The sequence below is a fragment of the Centropristis striata genome, chromosome 2 (genome assembly GCF_030273125.1).
Source record: "Centropristis striata isolate RG_2023a ecotype Rhode Island chromosome 2, C.striata_1.0, whole genome shotgun sequence".
NCBI classification, from domain to species: Eukaryota; Metazoa; Chordata; class Actinopteri; order Perciformes; family Serranidae; genus Centropristis; species Centropristis striata.
In genome coordinates, this window is record NC_081518.1 from 10,382,666 (window position 1) to 10,408,863 (window position 26,198).

Genomic DNA, 26,198 nt, shown 5'->3' on the forward strand with positions numbered 1-26,198 from the left:
TTCCTGGGAGCAACGCATTAAAGTGTATTTTTTTACTGAATTGACAAGGAGCTCATATGAATTTGGGCAAATGAACAGGGTTTGCCTCCACCTATATCTAGCTCATTATGATTCTTAATGTTTTTGATGTGGACATAAGAACAAAAAGAAATCACCAAGTTACACAGATTTCTGTAAACTTTCTGATAATGAAGTGTATCTTCTACAAGGCTTTTAAAAATTAGTTTTAAACTGCATAATTGATTGTACATTCTGATGTGGAGTCTGTACAATAATGCTATCTTTAGACCCTAAATTCATATAAGAACACTCAATTAGTCCAAATGCATTCAACCACACCATAGATACAATAAATACAAGTCTTAAGAGCAAATCGATTAAAATAAAACACTTGATAATAAGAACAGTCCTGCCAGAAGTCACATTGTGTAAAAAACTGAGTTTACGTGTTCATTATTCTTCATTAGAAATTGTCCAATAAAGCTGATTGATTATGTTATAATCAATTAAAATCTCACTAGACATGGGAAAGCTGTAAAAATAAGTATTTTACTAGCAGGTGGTAAGAGCACTGCTGTGTGGTTTGCTGGTCGCTGGCTTTCACTGGTTACAGCTGGTTGTCCTACAGATCTTCACTGGTAATGACAAGTCCATTGGCAGAGTGGTTTTCTATTACTGAGTAGTCTTCATCTTCCTCCTAGGTGAAAGGAAGGCAAAAAAAAAAAATGAGTGGAAGCTGAAATGATTTTACCTAGACTGCAATGTCAGAAGTGTATCAAAAAAAGGTTTGAGGTTGTTTGTATGAGTGTCATTGCCTAAACGAAGACTGTTGTGGTTAGCCTTCACCTGCAGTTAGCCACCAGTTTAATTACTAACCACTGTGTGTGCCTATATTGTGTAGAGTTGGGCACATGATTGGTACTTGATCGATTTATGTGTACATCTCATGCTGTGTCTGTTGTGTTTTGCATATGCTATATTTCAGTGCTACATATTATAGTTTTAACTCCACTACAACAATGACAGCTGTATTTACTTTTAAGAGTTAGATTAAAAAAAAAAAAATAAAAAATAAAATGTTTTTATTGTGACCTTTGGGAGGGGGCCTGCACCTTGGGTTGGAGACCACTGGATTAAATTATGGATCTGCATAACGTATAAACCTGATTGGGATTAATTTGATAATGTATCAATGTTTAATATTTTTAAAATCTCATAATCAGTGTCATTCTCAATTGTCAGCTTTTCACTTTATATTCTCAGGTTTCCATGGTATATTGTAAATCTATACCCGTTTTTTCCAGAGCAAAACAGCGCCACCTGGATTACAACTTTTGGCAAACGTCAAATAGCCTTTGTGGTGACAGATGGTATTGCACCTGAAAACACAGGTGGAGTTGACGTTGACATCCCGTGGTTCGTAGCTTCACGCCGTATAAATGGTGAAAAGAAGCAACTATCTGTGTATTCGTTCAATGTAAATAAAGTCGAGAAAGTTCGCCAGTTCGTTCAACTGAAACAAACTCGGTAACGTTAGTTAGGAACTTTTCCAGCAGCAATAATATCAGCAACGTTAACTTGCTAGCCAGCTTACGTGTTTTTGTAGACTAGCGTTAACGTTACTTAAGTTAGCTAACGTTAACCGCTTAAAATTAAACTGCTCAAACCGACTGCAAAACTGGACCTAAACCTGGACAAATAAGGAGGACGAAGACGGAACATATGACAGGGAAGACTTGGACACTCAAATATATATTAGACAAGAAGCAGTGGTGGAATGTAACAAAGTACATTTACTCAAGTACTATACTTAAGTACAATTTTGAGATATTTGTACTTTACTTGAGTATTTCCATTTTATGTTACTTTATACTTCTACTTCACTACATTTTGAGGCAAATATTGTACTTTTTACTCCACTATATTTAGCTGCCAGTTTTAGTTACTTTTCAGTTCAAGATTTTACATAAAAACATGATTCATATGAAATGTTTGCTAACATGTTAACATGTTTTAAATTGAACATCATAAGAGTATATTAAGTAGTAAAAATGAGCCCTACCTTGGGAAAATTAAAGCGGTCCGTACATAAATGCATCAAAAATAATAACCCAACAATATATTTTTAGAATATATAAAACAATCCAAGTGGGGTCATTCTGCATAAGACGTACTTTTACTTTTGATACTTTAAGTACATATTGATGCTGATACTTCTGTACTTTTACTTCAGTAAGTTTTGAATGCAGGACTTTTACTTGTAGTGGAGTAATTTCACAGTGTTGTATCAGTACTTTTACTTAAGTAAGGTATCTGAATACTTTTTCCACCACTGACAAGAAGTAGCCTAAGCCTACATTACTACATTGGGGAAGTATGTCTATCTGGCATCTGTGTCACCATGGAGGACAGCAGCACCGGTAGCTGATACAAACTCTCCTCTCCTCCTCTCCCCTCCTCGCTCTGTGCTGTCTGAATTATCATACCTTTATTGCTGTACAGTAACAGTACTGTTACGTTATTGTTGTGTTTAATGTGTGCACACTGCACAAATTACCTTACAATTGCCATTTGTTGTTGTTGACATTTCAGTTATGTTTCACCTGTGAGGCTGTGACTCTTGACAGTTTGTAAAGGTGGTCAGATAGATATGTTTTTTTAAATGGCAGATTCCTTGATTTCGCAAGCATGGCATGCGATGGCCGATATTTAACGCCGTTATATATATATTTTTTTCACCGTGATAAATTAAAATTGTTTAATTGTGAACATTTATGTATCAATGTTATTGTCTGCATTGTCTCTGCTTAAAGGGATTCATTCCATTTGGTGTGAACTCTGGGTGCTTTTAGATAGATAAATCGTTTACCGTCATTATGTCATGCATGTATTATTGTATTCTAATTGAAACAAGAGTTGTCCTCATGTTATCATCACATTGAAAAAAACCTGCAGAATGTGGTGTAGTGTGGCATATATATTATAATGTTGTGTCTGAACTAGCTGTCATTTGTGTTTAAGTAAATTATGGTTTAGATTTTTGTGTACATTATGCTTTTTCTTTCTTCTGTTTTCATGATGGCAAGCTATGGGCAATTTGGATCTCTTTCTTTGTTATATTGAAGGGTCCAAGTGGCTTGTTCCTTCATATCATCAAACCTCTGTCAGAACTGTACCTGACAAGACAAGAAAATTCGCTGCAGTTTTATGTGTATGCGTGCGTATGTTTGAATGTTGTTGCTTACAGGTCTTTTCGGTTTGTAGTCTTTCTCTGTGCTGCGATAGGAAACCACATGGATCAGAGTGTAGACTCTGCAAACAGAGAATTACTTAGATGAAACACAAGTAGAAAAATTGTGCTGAAAGTCTGATATTACACTTCACTGATTGTGAAGTAATGAGAATACAGTGGGTGTGGGCACATGGACAAAATGTTTATGTGTACCTGTGATACAACATGGCCAGAAACTGGACAAGGAGAAGAACGGCAAAAGACAACAGAAACATCAAACTGAGAGGCTCCACCTGTGAACACAAATTGAATGGTGATTACTTTTAGCAGGAGTTACAGGGGTACTTTTATTCTATCTGTCTCTGCAGTACATGCATCTGAGACTGTCCTAACCTTGAGGATTTCTCCAGATTCAGTTCCGTTTGGAAAGTATTTAGGGATCTTGATGCTGATGACATCATTTCCAATGGCCTGTAGGAAAAAGGTAGCCACCACCCATAGCACGTTGAGGATGAAATACAGGAATACCGCCTGTGAGAAGGGAAGGAAAATGTAATGCTTACAATTAGGTTTTCATACTTATAATTAATAGCATGCAGTGCCTGCAATGTTAATGGGTGTGTGCATACAAAATGGACTCAAATTTTAGGATTATCCTCCCTGAAAGACCTACAACATCCCAGTTGCTTATTTTCATTCCTATGCCAAAAAAGGGTCACCTATGGATGTTTTCTAAGTAATACAGTATAAAAACTTGTAAATTATAATGAGAGCAGACTGACTGACAAGTCAGGGCTTGCACTCAAAATGCCACAATTAGAAAGTGTCATTACATACTGTAGGTTGTTCACGTTGTTCAAGACTGCAATGACCAATTGTATTTCAAATGTAAAATGTCACAATCACTAGATCATGCAATGTTTTGATAGCCAAACATTCATCATAAATGGTAATGTTTACAAAAAAAATTGAAAGCATCCAGCATCGTTGTCAGATTTTTAAAAGCTCAAATATTGATATTGACACCGGCACTGCTCTTCCCTCTTTGTCTGGGGTAGCCATAAAAAAGGGTAAGAAAAATGTAATGGCACGGCTCAACACTGCGTGTCGACGACTTAATTGACGTCAGTGTTCCAGTAGGTCATCCTCGAAGTGGAGAGAGAGAGGACAACTGTTTGTTTTAGTTCAGAGGAGTGGACATTTAAATATTTAAAGCAACGTTAATGTGTTATATGTGAGGATTGAATTTGGGGCTGTATATGTGGTAGAACGAGTTTAAGCTGGCTACCAATACAGACTAATATTGTAATGAATTATTAGAAAATAAACAGTCCTAACACAATATAAGTCCTATATGACACAGGATTCATGCCACATTCACAAAAAAGAGACACTTTTGCATAAACAGAAAAGCAGACAGCTGACCTTGTTGCGTAGTGACTTTAGTTCTCTGTTGACTGCGTCCTTATGTTCTTGACTCTCAGAAATAGGGGTCAAGTAGCGTTCGATTAACTTGTTCCAGAAGTCGTGCTCACTCTAAAGACACACAAATCCATGCACACAATCATTTTTAGGATTTATTTAAAATCACCCAAAAGTGGAACTAAATCACATGTCCAACTTAATGGCTAAAAAGGCAGTATCGATTTTTATCTGACTGAGTCCATCAAAAAGATGACATAATATTTCAGATAATTATTATATTACTTTTTTATTTCATTGTTCCACCTTGTTGCATGAAATAATTCAAAAAGTAAAGCTGCCAAAACATCAATATACCTGGTTTTGTCACCTTACCCTCTCAGACCTATCCGGTATGAACTATTAGTGTCTGAGTTGTTATTTCTTTGTCTGTTGAAAGAAAATATTTAATAGCTCCCCAGCTGACACTGAGTTGCTAGCTGTTGTCCAGTAGTTGCTTACCGTAGAACCAGGGGCTGAATCAGCATCTTACCTCTTCAAGTTTTTGCACTTGCGGGGCAGTAAGTGTTTTCTGGATTGCTCTGGTTACTGTCTTTTCTAATTTTTTCTCCATGTGACTGGTTTTAAGGATATGCCGAGCCTGGAAGATGGAGAAAGTCAATTTTATTCAGTGATTTAGTTGTTCCTCTTTTTGTTCCTCCTCTTCGAAGTTGTTTGTTAAAATTAAAATCCTCTGAAACATTTGTTCCAATGTAATATCATAAAATGGTATATTTTATTCATAATGGATATGTGAGAACACATATTGCTGAAAATGTAAAAAAAGAAGAAGAAAATTAGAGGTTGATGGGTAGTTTGGAAGAGGAAAAAAACAAAAGCTAACGATAGCGTTCTATTTTCAGATGCATTAGTACTATTTCTTTGTTTTTAACCACATCAATTGTTTTTGTGGTATTCTTGTTCTTTTTAGTATTATATTACCTGAGTTTCCAGTGTACATTGTAGCTCCTCCAGATCGGTTTCTGACAGGACATCTTCAGGCCCCACATCGCATAGCTCTGCATTAAGAGTGTCTTTTAACATTGAGACCAACTCCTCACACACATCATCATCATCTCTGTTACGGAGTGAGTATCTGAGGACGAAAAGGCACAAAAATAAAACAATTCTGTAATGATACAATTGCAATTGTACAGTTTTAGTTGACACAACAGTGTTACTGTGTGTCCAGTGTTTCAGTTTAACAAGTGTTGGAAAAACAAACAGGTCATGTAGGTGTCCTCATACAAGCCTTCAATTTTACTTAAAGTTACTAAACATACTGTTGTTTTGCAGACAGCCAATTATGTCTACATTGCATTACAAAGTTGTTGCTGGCAGCAGACACATTTTGTTGTGGTATTTACGTTTTATTTTTTTGCAAACATTGCCATTGCCGTATTGTGGAAAATTCTGAGGAAAGCCTGGTGATTAAGAACAAATCAAAATGTGCATTTGTCTGTAAAATGTTTGAAATATTTACCGTATTTGTTGTTCAAGATTTCTCTTCATGTTGGCATAAGTCAGTTTCTTCAAAAACTCCTCTTTGACTGGCAATACCCAGTCTACACACACACACACACACACACACACACGCACACACGTACACACACACACACACACACACACACACACACACACGTGTTATGTTATGTAAAGTATAATTATACATACTGAAATCTACATAATCATATGCATGAATTACAGGTAGGGTCAGGTGATATGGCATTTGATACTGTATACTGTACAGTGTACAGTCGTAAAATAATAACTAGAAAATTTCTTATCTGTAACTATATATGTTTTTTGTGAAGAAAAATTAAGAAATAGCTTTGTAAGAGTGATTTGAAAAACTGTTAAATATGCTTTTTTACAGAAATCTTCCTACGTTTTTAATATGGCTGTCAATGAGGCTGTTGGTGTGTGTTGGTGGCGCATCTGTGCGTCCTACGCCCAAACTATAACTCTGACATCTTTACCAGAGGATTGTGAGTGAGAAGACAAAATTTCCTACGTTTCTATGGATAAATTATTTCTGTAGAGTGGAATTTGCGGCCTGGAGCGCAGTGTTCAAATGTATTTTTTGACAGTTTTATCGCTCCCTCTATACTCATACTCCATATACTCCATGCAATACACACCCATTATAATCTCAGAATTTCTCCAAAAATGATCATGGTCATTGAACAGGGATTGATAAAAAAACTATATGACCTATCGAAATGTGGATTAATACACTGATACACAAGACTTGTGTCTACTGTTTAAAGTTTAAACGGGCATGGAAATTATGCCGGAGAAGTAGATGTTTGAAAATCTCAAATTATTGTTCTTTTTTGCTAATTTTTTTTCGTCCGTCCCATTCACTTGTATCCCCATACATTTCCCATTCCCATATTCCCATTCAATGTAAAATTTTGGGCAGTTTTTCGTGACTTACGTCACGAAAAATTCAGATTCCGTAGAGAAAAGTAATAGCACACCGATCCTGATCAAACCGCACGTTTTGATATATAATTTGTAGTAGCAGGACGAAATTATATATATATATAGATATATATATCTATATATATAGATATATATACTGTGGATTTTTTCTTCTTCCTCTTCCGGACACAATTTCGTCCCGCGACTACAAATTATATATCAAAACACGAAAAACACACTAAATGTGTTGACTCATCTGAGGCGCCACCACCTCGAGGCCTATAACAACATACACATTGTTTGCTATCCAACTGTTAATATGTTTTGTTAATAAATGTTTCTTTTTTTGTTTAAATTCAGACTTGTGTAACATTTGTTATCATTGTGTCATTTTTAGCATGTAAATGGAGGGAGAAAAGGCAATATCGGTTTCAAGAATTAAAAAACCTGTAGGTTGGTAGCCTATGGATGTTCCAAGTCAATGAATAAAATAAGGAAGTATGGTATGTTATTTAAATAATTTCTTCATTTAATTTACTGCATCATGATATATACCACTTCCATAAAATTATATACGGTGTGATGGAAGATTTTGCCATATCGCCCACCCTTGATTACACTAACTAATATTAACAGTAAGGTGCTCCTCACCACTGACACGAGCCTCATCTGTTCCGTCATGGTCAGGAAATCGTGAGTCATCATCATCCTCATCCCCAGCGTCATCTTTGTCATATACACTCTGTGATGATGTCTTTGTCTTGTTACTGTCATCACTGCACACAGGCACACACACATTTGTATTAATGTTGGGTAGTATGGATTTCACAACTACAGTGTATGTGCATTTGTCCCACAAACACTGAGGGTAATCTCTATTTAAGTCAGCAGTATAGTGGTGATTTTGCATGCACCGGTGTGTTAAAAATAACTGAACACCTGATTAACTAAATGGTAATACAGGTGTCTGATGGATTGACTGAAATATTTAGTGACCAAATAGATTTTGATAAGCCGAAGAGAGAAACAAAAATAAAAATAAATACCTGCTAATGGAAGTATAGTCACTGTCTTTTGCCACATTCCCTTTGCGTTTGTCAGTTTGAGGTTTCTTTTCTTCTTCCACAGTGTCCTCTTCGTTTGTATTGACTTTGGCTTGAGGCTCCGTCTTTGCATCTGCCTGTTGAGTTGTTGAGTCCTGACTGGTGATTGGAACGGGAGTGGCTTGCGCTGACATCTGGCCTGTGATCTGTTGAAGCATCAGATTCTCGGTTTCCTGTGTCACCTGCAACAGGATAAAATTAATGAATATGTCTATTCATCCACTGAAAGGCTTGTCAGTAGAAGTTTAGTAACAGTACCTGTAACTTCACATCCCAGCAGCATAGTCTGCAGTTTTTGTCACACAGAAGATTGTGGTTTTTCTTCACTTCTCCTTCTCCCCTGACAGACACATATAAAGATGGACAGTTAGAAGAAACATACTGATGAAAACTCAACATAAATGAAAATATAGAAAAATACAGTGAGCTATTAATGGGAATGCAGATCAACTCCCTGCTGTCACAAACTTCTGTTGGCTAACTGAATCACTGGTCAACAATAGCCTGCTCCCATAATTACCCGGACCGGATAAGCAACTTAAATTCTACATAATTGTACAGAATCACATTTTCTTTGCTGTTTTTAGTTGGTTTGCTAAAAGGACATTTTTTCAGAAATCACTTTTTGGTCCAAAATAAATGGTACTTTGCTTTACTGTTACAACTAACATCATTAGTGCAAAAATCGGAAGTCATGTAATCAACTAGTACATAGGGTTTAGATTAATGGATGATTACATTTGTAATAGAAGAGAATTGAGTGATAAAAACATGAATCAATAATGAAAATTATAGTTTGCTGCTGAAATAACCACCACTCATTCTAATAATAAAATCAGTAAAATGAAAAGGATCAGTGCAATAAAAAGGATCTGTGCATTACTTGCTGGATTCCCTTGTGCCCCAGGACACATTGTTCATGTTAACCAGTGAGTAGATGGTCAATAGGAGGTATCCACTGGGGATGCAGATGAAATACATCAGACCATAGATGATCATCCCTGGAGGACAAGACATAATATAACAGAATGTAAAGCTATTAGCATAAGGTAACATAACATAAAACAACAACATAACAACATAAAACGATGAACTCAAGAGTACATAAAAAAGTGAAAGTAATGTTTATAATAATGTAATATAAGCATACCACACTCTTCTGGGTGTAGTAAAGCTGTCACTGCATACATTATTGTCATAGACACCAAAAACACGCCAGTGGGTGTTAGGAATGTGCCCTGAACCACCATGTCACCTAATAAAGAGAACATGGTGAGTGTATGTGCATTTATGGGTTTTATATACATTTACTCAATCATAATTTGACAAATAATTCAAACAGTAACCTAACTCCTTAAGTGTTTTCACCCACCGATGATAGAAAAGAAGGATGCGGTCATGAGGAATGCGTACAGAACGCTCATAATGGCAGCGATGGTTATTTGGGTATTACTCTTTGTTACAAAACAGATGATGATGTAGAACACAGGAGGGATGCATGCGATGATAATGGAAAGTGTACCAGCAATTTTGAGAACAAACTGGAAAGCACCTGGCAGGGAGAGAGAGAGAGAGAGAGAGAGGAGGGGAATAAATAAAAAGCAGATATACAGTGTTTCCCACAGGATTTTATGAGAGTCTGGGCAGGTGAAAATTTGATACAAAAGTAAAATGCATCAATCTTGTGCACTTTGAGAGCTAAATGAGAGCAAACACCTCACATAACATTTTTCACAGTCGGGAGATACTGTATTATAGAATCTTTATTGTTATGCTAATGTGACATTTTTAATTGCCGTCAAGATGCTTTCCACTAGGATATGGAATAACCAGCCAGTGTGGAAAAATAGCTGGCTTGGGGGGTCCAGGGGCATGTCCCCCTGGAGAATTCTTTTTCCATAAAAGCCCAAATGTAGTGCCTCTCACACATTCTAATACTACTATTCCATCATATACACTAATCTTAATGATTGCATATTTTAAGAATTATTTTAATCAAGAATAAGGGTTCTTTTATGTTTTATTTAAGGCATCTTATTTTGACAGACGTCTTGTCAATTCTGTGGTGGATTCTGTTTAACACTGTGCTCTTATTTTGAAAGCTGCATGTGACTAGCGACAGGATGTAATTCATCACAGATGAGCTTTTGGTGATTAAAACAACTTTAATTGTTAGCTAATGTTAACTCACGGCTACCGAACGGCATAATGCAACAGTGTGTTTGGACCTCTAACTGGCCCGGACAGGTTGCTAGTATTTAGTTCGGCTTGCACACAGGCACAAACACACGGAGAGATCATGTGGGGATGGGACTGATACAGACAGGGAGGTACGTTTCTCTGTTTTGAAGCTGAGAAGTGGGGAGGGCAGCTCAGTAAATTCAGTGCGCGTCTAAGTGTGTGAATGTGCGCGCATACCTCGGAGGAGGATGGGGAGGTGAGGGTTGGGGTTTTGACTAACTGACGGCTGAGGCAACGGCAACACAACGCAAAATAACTTTATATTATGAATCTTGTAAATATACTTTCAGTAACTTGAAATGTGACGTTAGTGCAGCACATGAGAGTCTGGCGGGACAGATTAGAGTCTTGCGGCCCCACTCTAGGTAATTAAAGGGAAACCCTGGATGTAAGTAGATGGACTTTGATGCAAGGGGGCTTGAAATAGTAGTTAATCTACTGTACCTGCCACCATCAGAGTCACAGAGGCCGGACCAAGGATTGAGGAACCAACAGTGAACATCTGGTAAAAGATGTAAAGCCTAGAGATGGAAATGTTTCTCTTCACCGTCTCTGAACCACTGCAAAAAACAGAGAAATGTTTACATTAATACAATGTACAATGTGTCATATATTAACTGCTGATAAGGGTTTACAACCCAGATTCCAAAAAAGCTGGGATGCCATGAAAAACATATATATATAGAACGATTTGCAAATACAGTACCAAAACAAGATGTCTACTGCTCACACTGGGAAACTTTTGTTTTTTTCTAAATTAATACTCAATTCTACATCACAAAACACCTTAAGATAGCAAATTTAAATTTAATTAAGTTACAAAAAATCTGGGTCCACAATTAAAAATAAATAACACTAACCTGCTCAGAAGGTCCAGTGTATTTGCCAGTGTCGATGGTCCCCATCGTCTCCTCTGGTTGTAAAACTCTTTGAACTCTTGTGGTGAGTTGGTGTATGCATCTGATGCAGCATTGTATTCGACACGCCACCCTTGTTGCAGTAGCAAAGTACACAGCCAACGATCCTCCCCTGGGAATCACAAGACAAAAAATAAATGTGCGAAATGGATCTAAACAGTCCAAAAGAAAAGTTAAAGAGACTAAAACTAAAATGCACTTTCCAACCGACCTTGATCATATTGCACATATTCAGAAGCTCTGGTTGCAGTTGTTGTATATCTCTTCAATACATGGTCATCCATTATGGCAGATCCTCTAAAAAGACTGAAACATCCTGGACTGCACAGCACAGAGCCAAACACATGCTCTGCTGTCTTCTGTAGCCAGTGGCCAACTGCATACTCAAACTTTTGGTACCACACCATGGGACCTGGGATGAAGGGCAGGCAGGGTGATGGATAGATTGATAGTAAGAAATAAAGAAAAATGAAAAAAGGAAGGAAAAGATGAGATAAATAAGGGACAATCTTCAGCAGTGAAAATGTACAAATGCTCCCTTTTAAATTAGTCATATTGAGGGCAATCTGGTAACCTGTTGGCTATCAGTGTGATGCTAATTTAGCCTTTTGGGGCAGGGGCTGATATGTCTGGGGTTCCCATGTAGCCAGCAGTTCTCCAGAAAATTAATATCCAAGACAAGAATTCTGTGCAATGGACATTTTTAACAGTCCGATTTGCAACTTGAGACATAAGAATGGAGTTAGAGTTGAGAGATGGTGTCTACAAGTCTACAACTGCATCGTTGTACAAATAGCCAGTTAAAACTAGGTTAGCTAATCTACTAAAAAGCTAAATTGATAGGCGATGGGTTCCAAGATTGTGTTTTAACCAATGCATTGTGCCTCTTTTGCTTTCCACACAGATTGTTACTGTAATCACCTAAAGCCAACTAAAACATGATTGGTTTCCAAACTATGGTCCCGTTGCCAACAGATTCAGCATACGTACATATGTAGAATCTGTTTATGGAGATAAAAACGTTAGAATTTAGAGTCTATGCCAGTTGTACTTTGGGTATATGCTGACAGTAACAGTCCATCGCGTGCAGACAGATAGTTAACCAGGCCATCTCCAGTCCTACTTCTGGCAAATTACTTGACTTATTTTTTGCTGTATAAGGAGGATGCAAAATACACCCAGATAGCACCAATGCTCAAAACTGAACCAGGACTGTTTAAATGGGAAATATTTTAGATTAATGCCACAAAAATAAACCTTTCCAATTAGTGACTATACCATGTAAGGAAGTCCCACCTGAGAAACAAAACTCTGAAATTATGAATAATATTTGCAAGGTACGGATGAAAAATATGGAGGTACAATCAGTTAAGAAATTCAGTCTTGTAAATATTTTGCTCTGCCCTACTAATGGAGTGAAAGCTTCTACATAGCCCCGGCTCTTGCCATCGTGGTTTCTCTGAACTGACTCTACATGCAAGCTGTGCAGAATAAGCAATTTAAAGTAAAATCAACATCTTAGTCTTGAAGCCAACTTGAACCTTGTTTGATCAAACTACAATACCGTCTGCTATAGAGGCCAAAACAATGTCTACTTACCCATACCAGTTGGATGGATTCTACCACACGCTGCACCTACATTGTCATACATCCTCAACCTGTCAAAAAATTTGGTTTTTAATTACACTGTGTTTAAAAAGGTAATTGCAAAACAATGACTGAAAAACAGTTGTTCTGACCTGTCCACAAGCAGAATCACAGCTTTAGGTTGGAAGTCTGTGTCTCCATCCAGAGCCAGGATGTAAGTGTTGTCATCTGAGATGAATTTTCTCTTCTGGTCATTGTCATACTGAGGCAACAGATAAATCTCTCCAGAGAGGGAGATCATACTTTCTCTCCTTGGGTTAATCTGGTGCTGGACAAAACAGCATAGATATTCAATAGATTTGAGTATAAATATATATATTTTTACAGTATAGACAAACTGTCATACGTATACTAACATGTACATTTTCAGACAAAGTGCAGAAAAATCTTACTTGGATCTTCTGAGGGTTCTTGACGATGTATCCCTTCCAACCAAGTAGATAGTACATATACATAATCTGAAAGTAATTTAGAGTAATGTAGTGTGAATATCCAGAATCAGATTCATCTGAGACATGATGAAATTCTATACATTGCTTTTTAGGAAAATTCTACTCATTGTGCCTTTTAAAAGAACCATTGTAGAAATAAAGATTTCCTTTAGCATCATTTACAGTTTTAACTTGGAAAAAAAGCGGCTATTACACCATACCTGGGACCATCTTTTCTTGTTCCTGATGAGTCCTTTGTCTTTTAGGTGAATATACAGCATGTTGCCTTCTGGCATAACACACATTAGCCTGCCGCCGTAGGGAGCCTCAATGATTGACACATCATCTGGTTCTTTGTTTGTAAACACCCTAAATGAATGGATGAATTGATGTTTGGTAAGGTGAATGGATGGATGGATAGATAAACGTAACGATAGTTAGCGGCTTGATGGATAATCTCACCTATAAACCTCTATGACAACATGGATCAAGTCAGTAACATAAGAGTTAACCAGCCTCTTTTCTGTGCCCTTTTCAGTCATGTAGGCATCATCTACATAAATGTGACACTCAAAGTCAAAACAGTCATTATGTTCCTCCTTTGGATCACCTCGATAGCGGTCCAACCTAAAACAAGAGCAAACAACTGTAACAATACTGCAAAAGCCTATTATTAGCATTTTCTTCTTTTGTACCAATTTCAAAGCATAAAAGTCAATAATAAAAATAATTCAAATCCATTGAAGTGTGTCTAACCTGAACATGGAGGTGAGGATTTTCAGCATTTCATCATAGGTCTCATGCCACATGGTGGCACAAAGATATATCACACAGTTCTGGATGTCATCATGGCTGTAGAGGAGAGGGGGGCAGAGAAGGGAAGGGAGAGGTGTTCAGCTGAAATCTTTAACACTATGAGCGTCTGCTGTCTAGAAAACTGTTAAAGGTTTGTGGTGCTAATATCAGCCATGTGCCACGTTTTGTTGATTCTTAATCATCATCACAGATTTTTTGTTTCCCATGTACCTGCTTAAAATATGACCATAATTAAATGACAATACAAATCTAAATAATCAGGGAAAATTTCCTCAGACCCCTCTCACTTTTCTTGGTTTTTGGCTCCTGGCAGCTTCATCTTGGTGTTGAGTAACAGAGACAGGTCAATGAAGGCAGATTCATAGAGTCGACGAACAAACAGCTGAGAGGTTCTCTCGATACGCTGGACCTGAGACACAGAAACATTGAGGCATTTAGGTTTGTGTCTTTCTATCTGATCTCGGTTGATGAAAATAACCAGTAAAATGTGCCGTGTATTGTTGTGATTTTAAGTTTGACTCTGGCAGTAGGCTATAAAATAGAATTATTCCTTGCAGTTAACACAGAACCCATTTTATAAGGGGTCTCTTTATCCAAATTACAAATAAAAAAAATCCACACTGATTTATTTGTATCTAGCCATGCATATAGTTTTGGTGGAATTTCGGTTTTGATGTCCACAATGTATACTGCTACTCAAATACAATGATGTGATTAGGATTTTGTTTCTGGTGCTCATAGACTTTAAAATTACATTCAAAAACTTTAAAAGCAGCCTCTCTTTCCAGACATAGATTTGCTAGACCTTGAAGTTTTTGACTGGGATTCTTCTTTTTGATAAAATAGTAGTTCCACTGAAAACTGTTCTCTGGCTGATCAACATTTATAGGTTTGTTGTCCATTGCTTCTGGAGCAGGATGTTGCTGTAGACCTTTTTAAATTTAAACTTTTCAACACAATAAGCTACACAAAGGAAAGTAGAAATCCACACAGACCTCCTCCAAGGCTAATGGTGCATTCATGTGTTCCTTGGATGGTCCCATTTCCAGTGCTCAGAAGTCATATTGTATTTATATTCAATTTAATTATGAAAATGAGTGTTTCAACAAGACTGTTTCCAGTATTTGTTTCACAAGAAAGAACAAAGAAAACAGTCAGATGAAATATGAAATATGATCAGGATATTGTTCATAGAAACGATTGCAGCATAAATTTCCTATCTTAAAATGTGAATTTTAAAAAATATGTTTAAAAAATTTAATGGGTTCTTCCCTTGCTCATACTACACTAATAAAAACCAGGTCAGTAGCTTGGCAAAGATAATAACGGTCATGTGACATTCGTGTGTGTGTGTGTGCGTGTATGCACGTGTGTGTGTGTGTGTGTGTGTATTGATACCTTGATCTTCCATACGTAGTAGGTACACGTGACGAAGCCTGACCACATACATACTCCCTCCAGTGCCAGCATTGAAAAAGGCCATTGCAAGTAGTAGCTGTCAATCAAATTACACATTAAGCACATTTATATTCCACCAAGGCTGCATAAATTGCAGGGAGCACAATGGCTCACATTCACACAAAGTAAACCTAGCACGAACACACACACACAAATGTACCTGTTGAGAGAAGTTCGACAAATGCTCCTTGTTAATTCTAGTAAAACGACAGGGGTAGTGTTCTTGTGACTCAAGCCTGCCAAGCTTTCACAGAACTCTGTAATGGAAACATAGGTACATTTTTTAGAATACTGGTAATAAATGAAATGATGTCTCATGCTTTTATTACATAGAGAATTCAGTATAAATTATAGAATTTTGAGAAACTTGTAGCCAAAGATTTCTCACAATTCACAGATGTCTGAGAAGGTTTCTGATGCATGACTAAAATAACTAAATTAAACTAACTTGGACTAAACAAAAGTACACTTAAACAGAGTACAAACAATGCACAGTATCTTAGAATATTAAAGTCACCTGTGATGCTCCCATGTTGAGCTCCATCCAATCTGTCTACCTCTGTCAGGAAAAGTATTATTCCCAACAGTAGCACTACAGGTCCCGTGGAACATACTGGAAGTGCAAAACTCATCCTGACTGCGTGAATTTTACAGGCGACCACACCAAACCAGTGGCAGGCTGCTGAGCAGAAAGCCTGACAGGAGGCAAGGTTAAACATTAATAAAGCCAACTGCAAATTACTGTCAGGGATGCAAAATAATATTTTTCAATGAACAAGTTACTTTAAACTACATATGTAAATGAATGGTAGTAAGATCTGATTCTGATTACTGATCGAGTTAAACATGCTGGAATTATAAAGGATCAATGTGTTTAAGAGTCAAATGTGTTTAAAACTTTAATAAACTAAAACTAAAGAACTACTCAAATGTAGAGCAGGAAGTACATCTAACAGACCTGATTAATAAGTGTTTAATTACGTGCTTCAATCTAGACTGAACCTACTGTGAGAAAAATATTAAATCAGGAGGTAATTACAGCAAGTAAAACGGGGAAAATCATGTTAAAAAATAACAGGCTGTTGCATTGCTCCCTCAGTGTGTCCCCCAAAACAGTGTCAGAGGTTTTACACCTGTTTTCTGAGATGTCTGCCACAGTGGTCTGTCTGCATTGCATTAAGTTCTTCCTTCACCTAATTAAATAATCTTTATTGCATGAGCTCAAACACACATTTTCATGTAGTGCAGCTTGTCTTTAATTTTACTTCAGTGGATATAGACAAACATTTTGACCATTTAGCACCTAAGGACAGGCTTCAAATCCTTAGTGAATATTCCCCAAGGGGAGCACAGTGAGATACCATGACTCATAGAGCCCATGTACCTACAGCATGTCTCCGCCTCTCTAACTGTTTTGATTGTTTACTTTTTCTGTCTTTCTTATACCTACCTGTAAGAAAAACAGCACCAGTCCTATTTGCAGTAATTCCCAGTCAGCATTCGTCAGGTTAAACTCCGACCAGACGATAGATTTCTCAAAAAACACATGGTAGAGCAGGTATACCCCTCCTACAACAGAATACGATATATCACTATATATCACTGATTTAAAAGAAATAATCTAATGAAGTTACACATTATATATATATATATATATATATATATATATATATATATACACACGTATGTATGTATGTATGTATGTATGTATGTATATTTCTTTGTGAAATCGAGTATACTGATGTAGTTAGAACAGTGAGACAGTGAGATTCAAGTAAATATATGGAAATCAGGCTTTTATATATAGAGGGATAAAAGTGGTGTGTTGCGCAGAATAGAAAGCATAGCTTTACAAAATTGAAAACAACAATTGAAGACTTCATCACAGCTGGAAAACATCCTCCGCAATCCATCTGCACCTCGAACATCACAGAAATCTGTTTGTTTTCCAGTGTGAATGTTGGAAATGAGATGACGAGAAAGATTGGCAAAACACAATGATGTTGGTGGTGATAATACATTTCAAGAGCTTGTGTTATTTTGTCAGCATGTTTTTTTTGGGAGTTTTGTATTTTGATGGAGACATTGATGGCAGATAATTACCTATCACTATTATCCTCAGAATACTGCTGATGACAAACACAAAGTCCCTGAAACCTTCCAATTCTGACAGCGTTTCCTGCAGGGGGAAAGAAAGAGACAGGAAGAGTCTCACTGATTATGTTAAGTCAATATATTTATATATTACAAATGAAACACTTTCGACATCCAGCTGAAGCTCTATCAGAATGCATGAAAAAACATTTGACAAAAAATACCACGAGGGCAGTACAGACATACAAAATTAAGTTGCATCAATTACAATAACTTTCTTTTTTAAGCCTAGGGGTTAGTGGGAGCTTATGAATCATTAATTTGTAGTCTACAGTGGGATGAATTGGTAGGATAAATTGCAGTTTGTTGTCTGATTTATAAAAAATGAAAAAAAAAAGTAGTATTTCTCTAATTTAGAGGTTGGGGCAGTGAATACAGAGCAATAGAAAAACATACCTGCATGCGATGAGTAGCTTGTAGTGGATTTTCCCACCAGCACAGGGAAATGAGAAGTGAAGAGAAAATTCCAATTCCAATGTAGTAATAGCAGTCGCCTTCCTGTCGATCCACATGTGATGTTACACGAACATAGTAGTCGGTCGCCAGGAGGCAGTAACCTGTTAATTTGACAGTTAATCAGTGAGTTAAGTAGTTCAGCAGTTAGTAGCTCTGTTGGTCTCATCATGTCAGTGAGTTTGTGTGTAAGCTAAAAACTTTATGCAATATTGAAGTTGACAATAAAATAAATTAAAAAAGTTTAAATTTCTGATCAGTCAGATTTATAAACAACAATTTACAAATGCAGCAAATACACTTTGAAGAAAACTGACAATTGGTTTAGGTCTGGAAAGAAAACGTGTTTCTTAACATTCAATTAAACCCAAAATCTTTCCCCAACTTTAACCAAATTGTTGCCTGGACCTAACCACATTTTTGTGCATATGGTAATAAAAGAAAATGTTCACATGCTGCTAAAAGTCAGTCTTCAAACATGTTTTCTAAAGCTGTGAGCTGCTGAAGTGTTTTTCCTGAAGCTTGTTACCTGCAGTTTGTATTTGAATGCTCAGATCAGAACTTGTCAGTGTTGTCATGCCAGTTAGTAAATCCTACATAATCCATCTGAGACAGTTGTCATAATGAGGCTGGCAGGTTTACTGAACTAGACATTGCATTGGAAAACACAAAAATGGATAAAAAAGTGAAAAGAGCTGACTTGACAGATAATTAGAGGCACCTCAGTTCAGTCAAAACCTGAAAATGCACACTATAACAGAAATTTGTTCAAAACAATAGACAGACAACAGAGCAAAAACAATCAGCATAACATGTTCTGTAGGAGGAAGATGATAACAGATTGTTGTCCTCTTACCGCTTTACCCCCTTCCTAGTTCTAATGTAGAACTTGGAAAGACATGTTAACATGGCTGTTAAACAAAAAATAATCTTCAAGCTGACAGAGTTTCAAAGGCTATTTTTTTTTGTGCGAGAAAGGCAGGCAGAGAGTCAGTATTGTGAATAGTAAACAGAAAAAGAGAGTTACCAGCAACTGTGAGAATGAGGGAGCAGATTGGGAACAGGATTCTCCATTTGTCTCTCTGCAGTCTGTATACTATCTGCAGAATGGCAGACACAATACAGACTCCGCCGCTGATGAAGAGATTCGTCAACACGTCAAACTGAGGCATAACGATTAGCACCAGGATTGAAGTACCAAGAGACACCAGACACTCAATGGCACAAATCTGGAAAAGACGCAAAGACACACATGATCAAGTGAACATATCTGCAGCATTTCTGTTGGCTTTAGGGTGGGTGAAAGCATGGATTACCTTAAAAATTATGAAATCAAATTAGTATCTTTTCCTATGTGTGCACTTATTTTGAGAACTACAAGTATGAATCTCAATGTGTATGATAAGTGCATAGATTTAAGTGTATCTTGAGACATGACACAGTGTTTCCCCTAGATTTACAGCTCTTTGGTGGTGGTGGTGGGGGGGGGGGGGGGGGGGGGGGGGGGGGCATCTTGTAAATAAGATAAATAACATAATGCTATTTAGTTTGTTTAATAAAATGACAAATTATATACCTGTTCTATAGGACAGGTAACCTTAAATTACTTCTCTTGTGATCTAATATAATTGTAGGGGAAACACTGTGACAACATGCCCATTGGCATACTATGATCAAGATCTGCTAATTACACACACACACACACACACACACACACACACACACACACACACACACACACCTGTAAGATAATATATATATATATATATATATATATATATAAAGCTGAGTGACAATGCAGACCCATTTTACAGTATTACCTAAATTGTCTACCTCATAGAAATGTATAATCTGAGAAGCTGAATACATAAATGAAAAGAAAAAACGTACCGATGCCATGGTTTTCATGTTGGGTTGTACAAAGCTCTTGAAGGCACACTTCCATAGTGATTTTAGGAACACCAGGAAGTTGGGACAGACAAGGCAGAAAACCAACATCAGCATGTAGAACTGTCTTTCTTTTGGGTCGCGCATGGAGTATGGACTGGACAACGTTGACAACACTAAGAGAGAGCCCTGATTGAAAAGAGAACAAGAGTATGTTAAAGAAACCTAGAGAGTTTGGACTGATGACACATATGGCCAAAAGTAAATGTACAATTTGCATTTACACGTTTTTTTCTTTCTTTTTTTTTTTTAATTGAGATTTTAGAGGGACACCTTAAAGAGTGCATTTGACTTTGTCACTGTCATTTCTTTTCAGTGCAGTGACAGTAAAGTCCATGTACTGGTAATATAAAAAACACTGGTATTTACCGGCAAACCTTTCCTGATTACCTTTAAGAATATGTCATTGCTTTATTGTCGTCATTTATGCTCACACCAATAAGGAAGTTAATCAGGTTGAGCAATAATCAATTTACTTTGAAGGCATAAACAGTAGACCGTGATAAACAGTAGGCAGTGAATGCATTGTTTTATGACTGATCATAGTCCTGCAATTCATCATCCAGAGAAAGAAAGATGAGGCCAAAGGAGGAAGATGAGAAACTGAAAAGGAATAGAGGCAGAAGCGGAGATGAAGACAATGCAAACACATGTACATACTGCAAAGATTGATAGAGAGAAAATGAAGATGACATCTGCAAAGAGGGAGACAGAGATACACATACAATAACAACCAGACAGAGCTGGGTACAAAGGGATCAAGGATTCTACGCCCCGCCCTGCCATAAAAGGCACTAATGTTCATGTTACTTTATGGACAGGCAGGCAGAGACACATAAGATATACGTTTTTGTAAACTATCAAAGTTTACCGTACAGATTTTTTGTCTCCACAGGGAAAAAGAAACATTTCCTTCAGCTTTGTGGTTAATGGCAAATGGCTCTGACAGCCCTATTTCCCAAGAAAAACACCCTTCAGATGTAGGCTACAGGAATTGATACAGTTGTAGCTGTAGTTAGCAAAAAAAGCCAGAATTTGATGTAGTGAGAACTACCGTACTCCTGCAGCTGTCTAACTCTCCTCTCTGCTGAGAAAATTTGCTTGACTGTTTCCATTTTGGCAGTCAACTTTGTCATTTTAGTATTTAAGAACACACTAAAATATTTAACATGTGGTATATTTCACCAGAGCTGCCTAGTTTGACAGTTTGACTGCGGTTCACAAGCCATCATTGACACGATTGACAGCCTTGTTAGAGACTACATGGCTCTGATTGGTTGCTTTTGTTCAGGTGCGGTGGAATCTTGCAATAACTATTTCTAATTCCAAAATTCTAAACAGAGGAACAGCTTTAAACACTGATGGCAGAATGAACATGTATAAAACAGGCATTTGAATATTATTCTGTAATTCGCATACAGCAGTAGACATCATGACTATGCAGAAAAAGAAAGAGCAGTACTGACAGTGCACTTATCAAAGAAAACCAACGAAAGAAGTCACCGAGCCAGCAATACTGTTACAAGTGATCAAAAGCAATTCAAAGCACTTTCATGAAAATTATGAATGAATGAACCTGATGAACTTCCTTATTGCTGTGTGCGATAATGATGACAATGAAGAAATGACATGTTCTTAAAAGTAATCAGGAAAGGTTTGCCAGTAAATCCCAGTCTTCCTTATATTACCAGTACATGGACTTTACTGCACTGAAAACAAATGACAGTGACAAAAAAAATGCTTCTCTGCAGCCAATATTTTTAGTTTGAGGCTTCACATTAAGTGCCAGGAATCTCTGTCCTCTGTGCCTCAACTCCAATGATAAATAAATGAATAACTTCATAAATAGACAAACAGACAGACAGATAATCCTACCTTAGCGATAACAGCACTGGTCAACACGGCTAACCCCACAATAACAGCCACCAGGTACTGGGCCAGTTGGAAACATATTCTCTTGCTTTCCTTCTCAGATCCTATTGGGTTCAGCTGGAATGGATCCCATGTATCCCTGAGACACACACATGAACACACATACATTGAATGATCACAGTTATTCTATGATTAAGGCCAGAGTCAACTCAATTGATGGAGATGGCAGAACGCTAGTAACAGCCATTGAATTATAGACTTATGCTCGAGTTTGAAACGTGTTTTTAGGAACCAGTTTGCATCTATGTGAAACTTTATGAGAAAACATTATGTTGTGTAGTTTGCTGAATGTCCTACAGTAGTTTAATGCCCTAAAAGTAGAGGTCAGAGTTTCAGAAGAAAAGTGACTGTGAATGTGGCAGTGAATAAGTGTTTGACATATGGGATAAGTTATTAACAAGAGGGTGCATTGGCCTGTCACAAGGTAGCTAATAAATGTTTTTTATTGTATAAGGGTCATAGTTTTAATGATTGGATGCAGGTCATGATCAGGGTGTGGAGCTGGATGTTGGTAACATCTTGAGAAGGTTCAATAGATAATTATGATTATTTTATTAGTCTATCAAAAAATATACATTTCCTCAGAGGGTCAAGGTTCATCATTTGGTACAATTTGAGTTGACGTTTGAGTTTCTGTCAGCCATATGAGCCATCCACCACTGCTGGCTGATTAATGTCAAGTACAGAACTATTATCTGGGTGTGGTTTCTCTTCCCTTGAATTGATAACACTTTGTGACCTTTGATATTGCTATGGCAACTATCAAAAATACCAGCAAGTCCAGGTGAAACAACCTGCTCTGCAGTATTTCCTCAGCCACGTGTACACAGTGACACGCTGTTTTCTTTAATGAGGCATATAAATAAGTACTCATTACATAAATAGCCACAAACACTGCTGATTTGATAGAAGAGTGAATATATCTAAATTACGTTTTTGCGAAAAAGCTGAAGGAAAGGCAGTTTTTTCCATTTAATTATCAGTATCATAAAGTTTATATAAGATCATAATATCAATCATACCCTTGCCCAAAGTTTACGTTTGTAAAGTTTAATGATGCTGTAAGAGGTCGATATAGATTGATGTATCGATTAATCTGTCATTGAACTGCATCGACGCAATGCCCAAACATTGATTCATATTGCCGTCTTTAATACACGGTTTTATTTTGACAGTCTCCCTCTTTTGTTTTGAGAAGTAAACTGAGCACACAGATGGGTTCTATATTGGGAATGGTCTATGTTCATAATTGAATGATTATCACCGGCTCTTTAAGTTTACCAATAAAAACATTTGCACTTAAATGCAGTTTGGCAGAAGGTCTATTTTTATTCTTTGTATTAAAAAGAATGGATGATTTTCATTTAAATATCTGGAAGAGCTCAGAAATAAAATGGTAAAATCATATTTAAGTTTTTATTGTGAGTTGATGTAAATGTAACAGTTTGTGTTAAATGGGCATATGATATCGTCTCATATCGATCCAGTGAATCGATCTAATATCATATTGTGATTTACATCCCTAATATCTTGTCTGTAGCATTAAGAGACTATTATAGCCTCTGGAGGAAATACGTCAGCTGCGCATGTTGGCTGACCATTACAACTTAAAGGGGTTAATGGTTATTATTTATCATCCCAGATACTGTTATTTTTCTACCTGGCCGATAATGATAAATATTAAGTAGTAATATTAAGTATTTCAGACTTAACAAATAATACCTAAGTATTTGTTGTTCAGAGTTTTTTAAATCATGACTGGTTGTTAAATGTAAGTGGTTTTCCTTTGAAATCTTCTCCTATTCTTACAGAGGATAGCAGAGTATTTTGACCTCGGAGATACCAACATGCAGAATGTGATTACAACTGTAGTACGTATTTAACATTTTAAATGGAGCAGCACTCCCCTAACAGCAGTCTGTATCCGCGGGGATGATATCAGCCACTGCAATAAAGAGAAGCACAGCGGTGCACAAGGGAAATTAACTGTTTCCTCAAACTGTAAATTATATCAGTGAAAAGCTGGTAATACAATACTTCATGATATATCACTGTGCGTACAATTTAATGATAATATCCATTACCAATATCTACCTCACTAATAATTATCCTCCTAACAATGATGAAGAGGTTAATATATTTTGATTGTGTGCCTACAGATAGGAAGTAGAATTGCTGCCTAGTTTAAAGCTGAGTGGTGTGAAGACTGTATTTCTTTCTAATCCAATACATCCAGTCACAACTTAAAAACTTTATGGCATACATTTTGGTACTGTAATCTTTGTTAGTTAATGGATGACTTGTGCTGTCCTTAAATAAATGAGGAAATAGATTCACTGTGAATTTTCTTTCCCTTCCAGTAGTTAAATACATATTGAAGCCAAATAGTATTTTTTACTTCTTCTCTACAATTAATGTTCACAAATTATGGCAATACAATACAGCTATTCCTATATTGGGCTATCTGGACAAACTCTTTGGTCATTTCTGACTAAATACATTGTTTTTAATATCACAACCATGGTAACATGACTTGTTTTGTCAGAATTATTTTTATTTGGTCCATTAACATTTTGAAAACGTAGGGGAGCCATAAGTTTAAATCATTTAATGTTGTAGTTAGCAGAGTGCTCAACCAGAAGTAGCTGGTTAAGTCGGCAGAAGTCGATAGTCTGTTGCTCTATGGGTCACATAGATGTAATTTTCATAGGAATAAATGGGGTCCTGCCTCCAACTCTGTATTCAGTTGTCTGAATGTGTCAATGGGACCGTGGACACTCAGTTCCTGATCTTGTTGCAACAGTCGACCAGGGTGAACTGTTTTTTTGACATGTCAACACTGCATAATATATATATATTTTTTAAATTGCATTGTTATGCCCTCAAGTCAAGGACTTTTTTATTTTGAAGATAATATCATCAAAAGTAGCCTACATTTTAGCACAAACTATCATAAATTTACAAATGCTCTGATGACATTATTTGTATAAAAACAGATAATATTTGAACAATATTTCTCCTACTTGTCCGAGAATACTTAATCTAAGTCATGTGTGGACTGGCAAGTAAACTTCATGTAAACAAATCTGAACACATAATTTGTGTACATTATGAACGGATAATGTACCTAGAACATATAGCCTACCAACAGTATCTGTATTTGTATGAAATCATGCGGTAACATTTGTAATAGTATATTATTTTCACTTAGATATTCAGTTAAATGTCAAACATTAAATGTCATTCATCCTCATCAGTTTTTACTAGATTTGTACAGTACAGGATACATTACGTTTTGGTATTTAAACCTTATGATGAGGTGATCCACAGAAAATTAATCAGCTTTAGCTATTATAGAAATTTAACTATTTTGATAATGATTTAATTGTTAAGTCATTAGTAATTCAGGTGTACAAAATTGCTTTAATACAACGCTGTCTTTGTTGTAAATGACAGGGATCAACTTCCTCTGTAAGTCCTGCTTACTTCCCCGCAAATAGCAATACAGAAATTTGTGTTGTATGCCTATTAAAAAATGTAATTGTTTTTATGAATATTACCACAGATTATTCCTACAACAAGCTATCATGTTTCCACATCACAGAACTAATGTTAAGTCTACTAAAAATTAGGGCCTGACTGATGTGATTTCTTTGATACAGATATCAAATTTAGGGTGGAAAAGTTCACTAATTACCGATATGGCAGGCGATATAATGGATTTTGAGCTAGAATTAAAATAAATCTTTTCTATGTGGATTTTGCACTGATACGACGCAAAAGTACTCAGAAGGCTGCTTTCTTAAGCGACTTTCTTATGATCATCATGATCCTCTGTCTCTCAACTATTACATCAGTCACCACCCCAAATACAGCACAAATGAAATGTGATGAACTTAAAAAAGTAACATTTAGTGTAGGTTGGTTTTTACCCGTGTCTTCCCTGTACTTTGCGTAATCTTCCTTTGACTTCATCCAT

General features: G+C 36.7%; 1 protein-coding gene across 1 annotated transcript; it reads right to left on the bottom strand.

Annotated features, from left to right (window-relative positions):
* Nucleotides 1–525: 525 nt before the first annotated feature.
* chs1 (chitin synthase 1) lies at nt 526–26,198 on the bottom strand. The gene is made up of 34 exons (XM_059353405.1): nt 26,152–26,198; nt 22,163–22,298; nt 20,231–20,416; nt 19,368–19,569; nt 18,284–18,444; nt 17,837–17,912; nt 17,184–17,302; nt 16,251–16,428; nt 15,894–15,990; nt 15,674–15,770; nt 14,563–14,684; nt 14,216–14,311; nt 13,922–14,086; nt 13,681–13,828; nt 13,421–13,486; nt 13,121–13,296; nt 12,981–13,039; nt 11,593–11,793; nt 11,325–11,493; nt 10,909–11,024; nt 9,596–9,775; nt 9,374–9,478; nt 9,107–9,224; nt 8,482–8,563; nt 8,167–8,405; nt 7,772–7,896; nt 6,177–6,258; nt 5,636–5,789; nt 5,187–5,294; nt 4,658–4,768; nt 3,626–3,763; nt 3,446–3,525; nt 3,246–3,312; nt 526–697 (listed from the first exon to the last, which is right to left on the bottom strand). Exons 1-34 carry the CDS (start codon nt 26,196–26,198, stop codon nt 623–625), a joined length of 4,281 nt encoding a protein of 1,426 aa, XP_059209388.1. The 3' UTR covers nt 526–622.

Coding starts and splice junctions, on each gene's coding strand:
- chs1 (XM_059353405.1), bottom strand. CDS start 26,198: ATGGATGAAGTCAAAGGAAGATTACGCAAAGTACAGGGAAGACACGG. Junction 15,771..15,893: donor TGTCGAACTTCTCTCAACAG/GTACATTTGTGT, acceptor TTTGATTGACAG/CTACTACTTGCAATGGCCTT. Junction 3,313..3,445: donor CTGGCCATGTTGTATCACAG/GTACACATAAAC, acceptor CTCTGTTTGCAG/AGTCTACACTCTGATCCATG.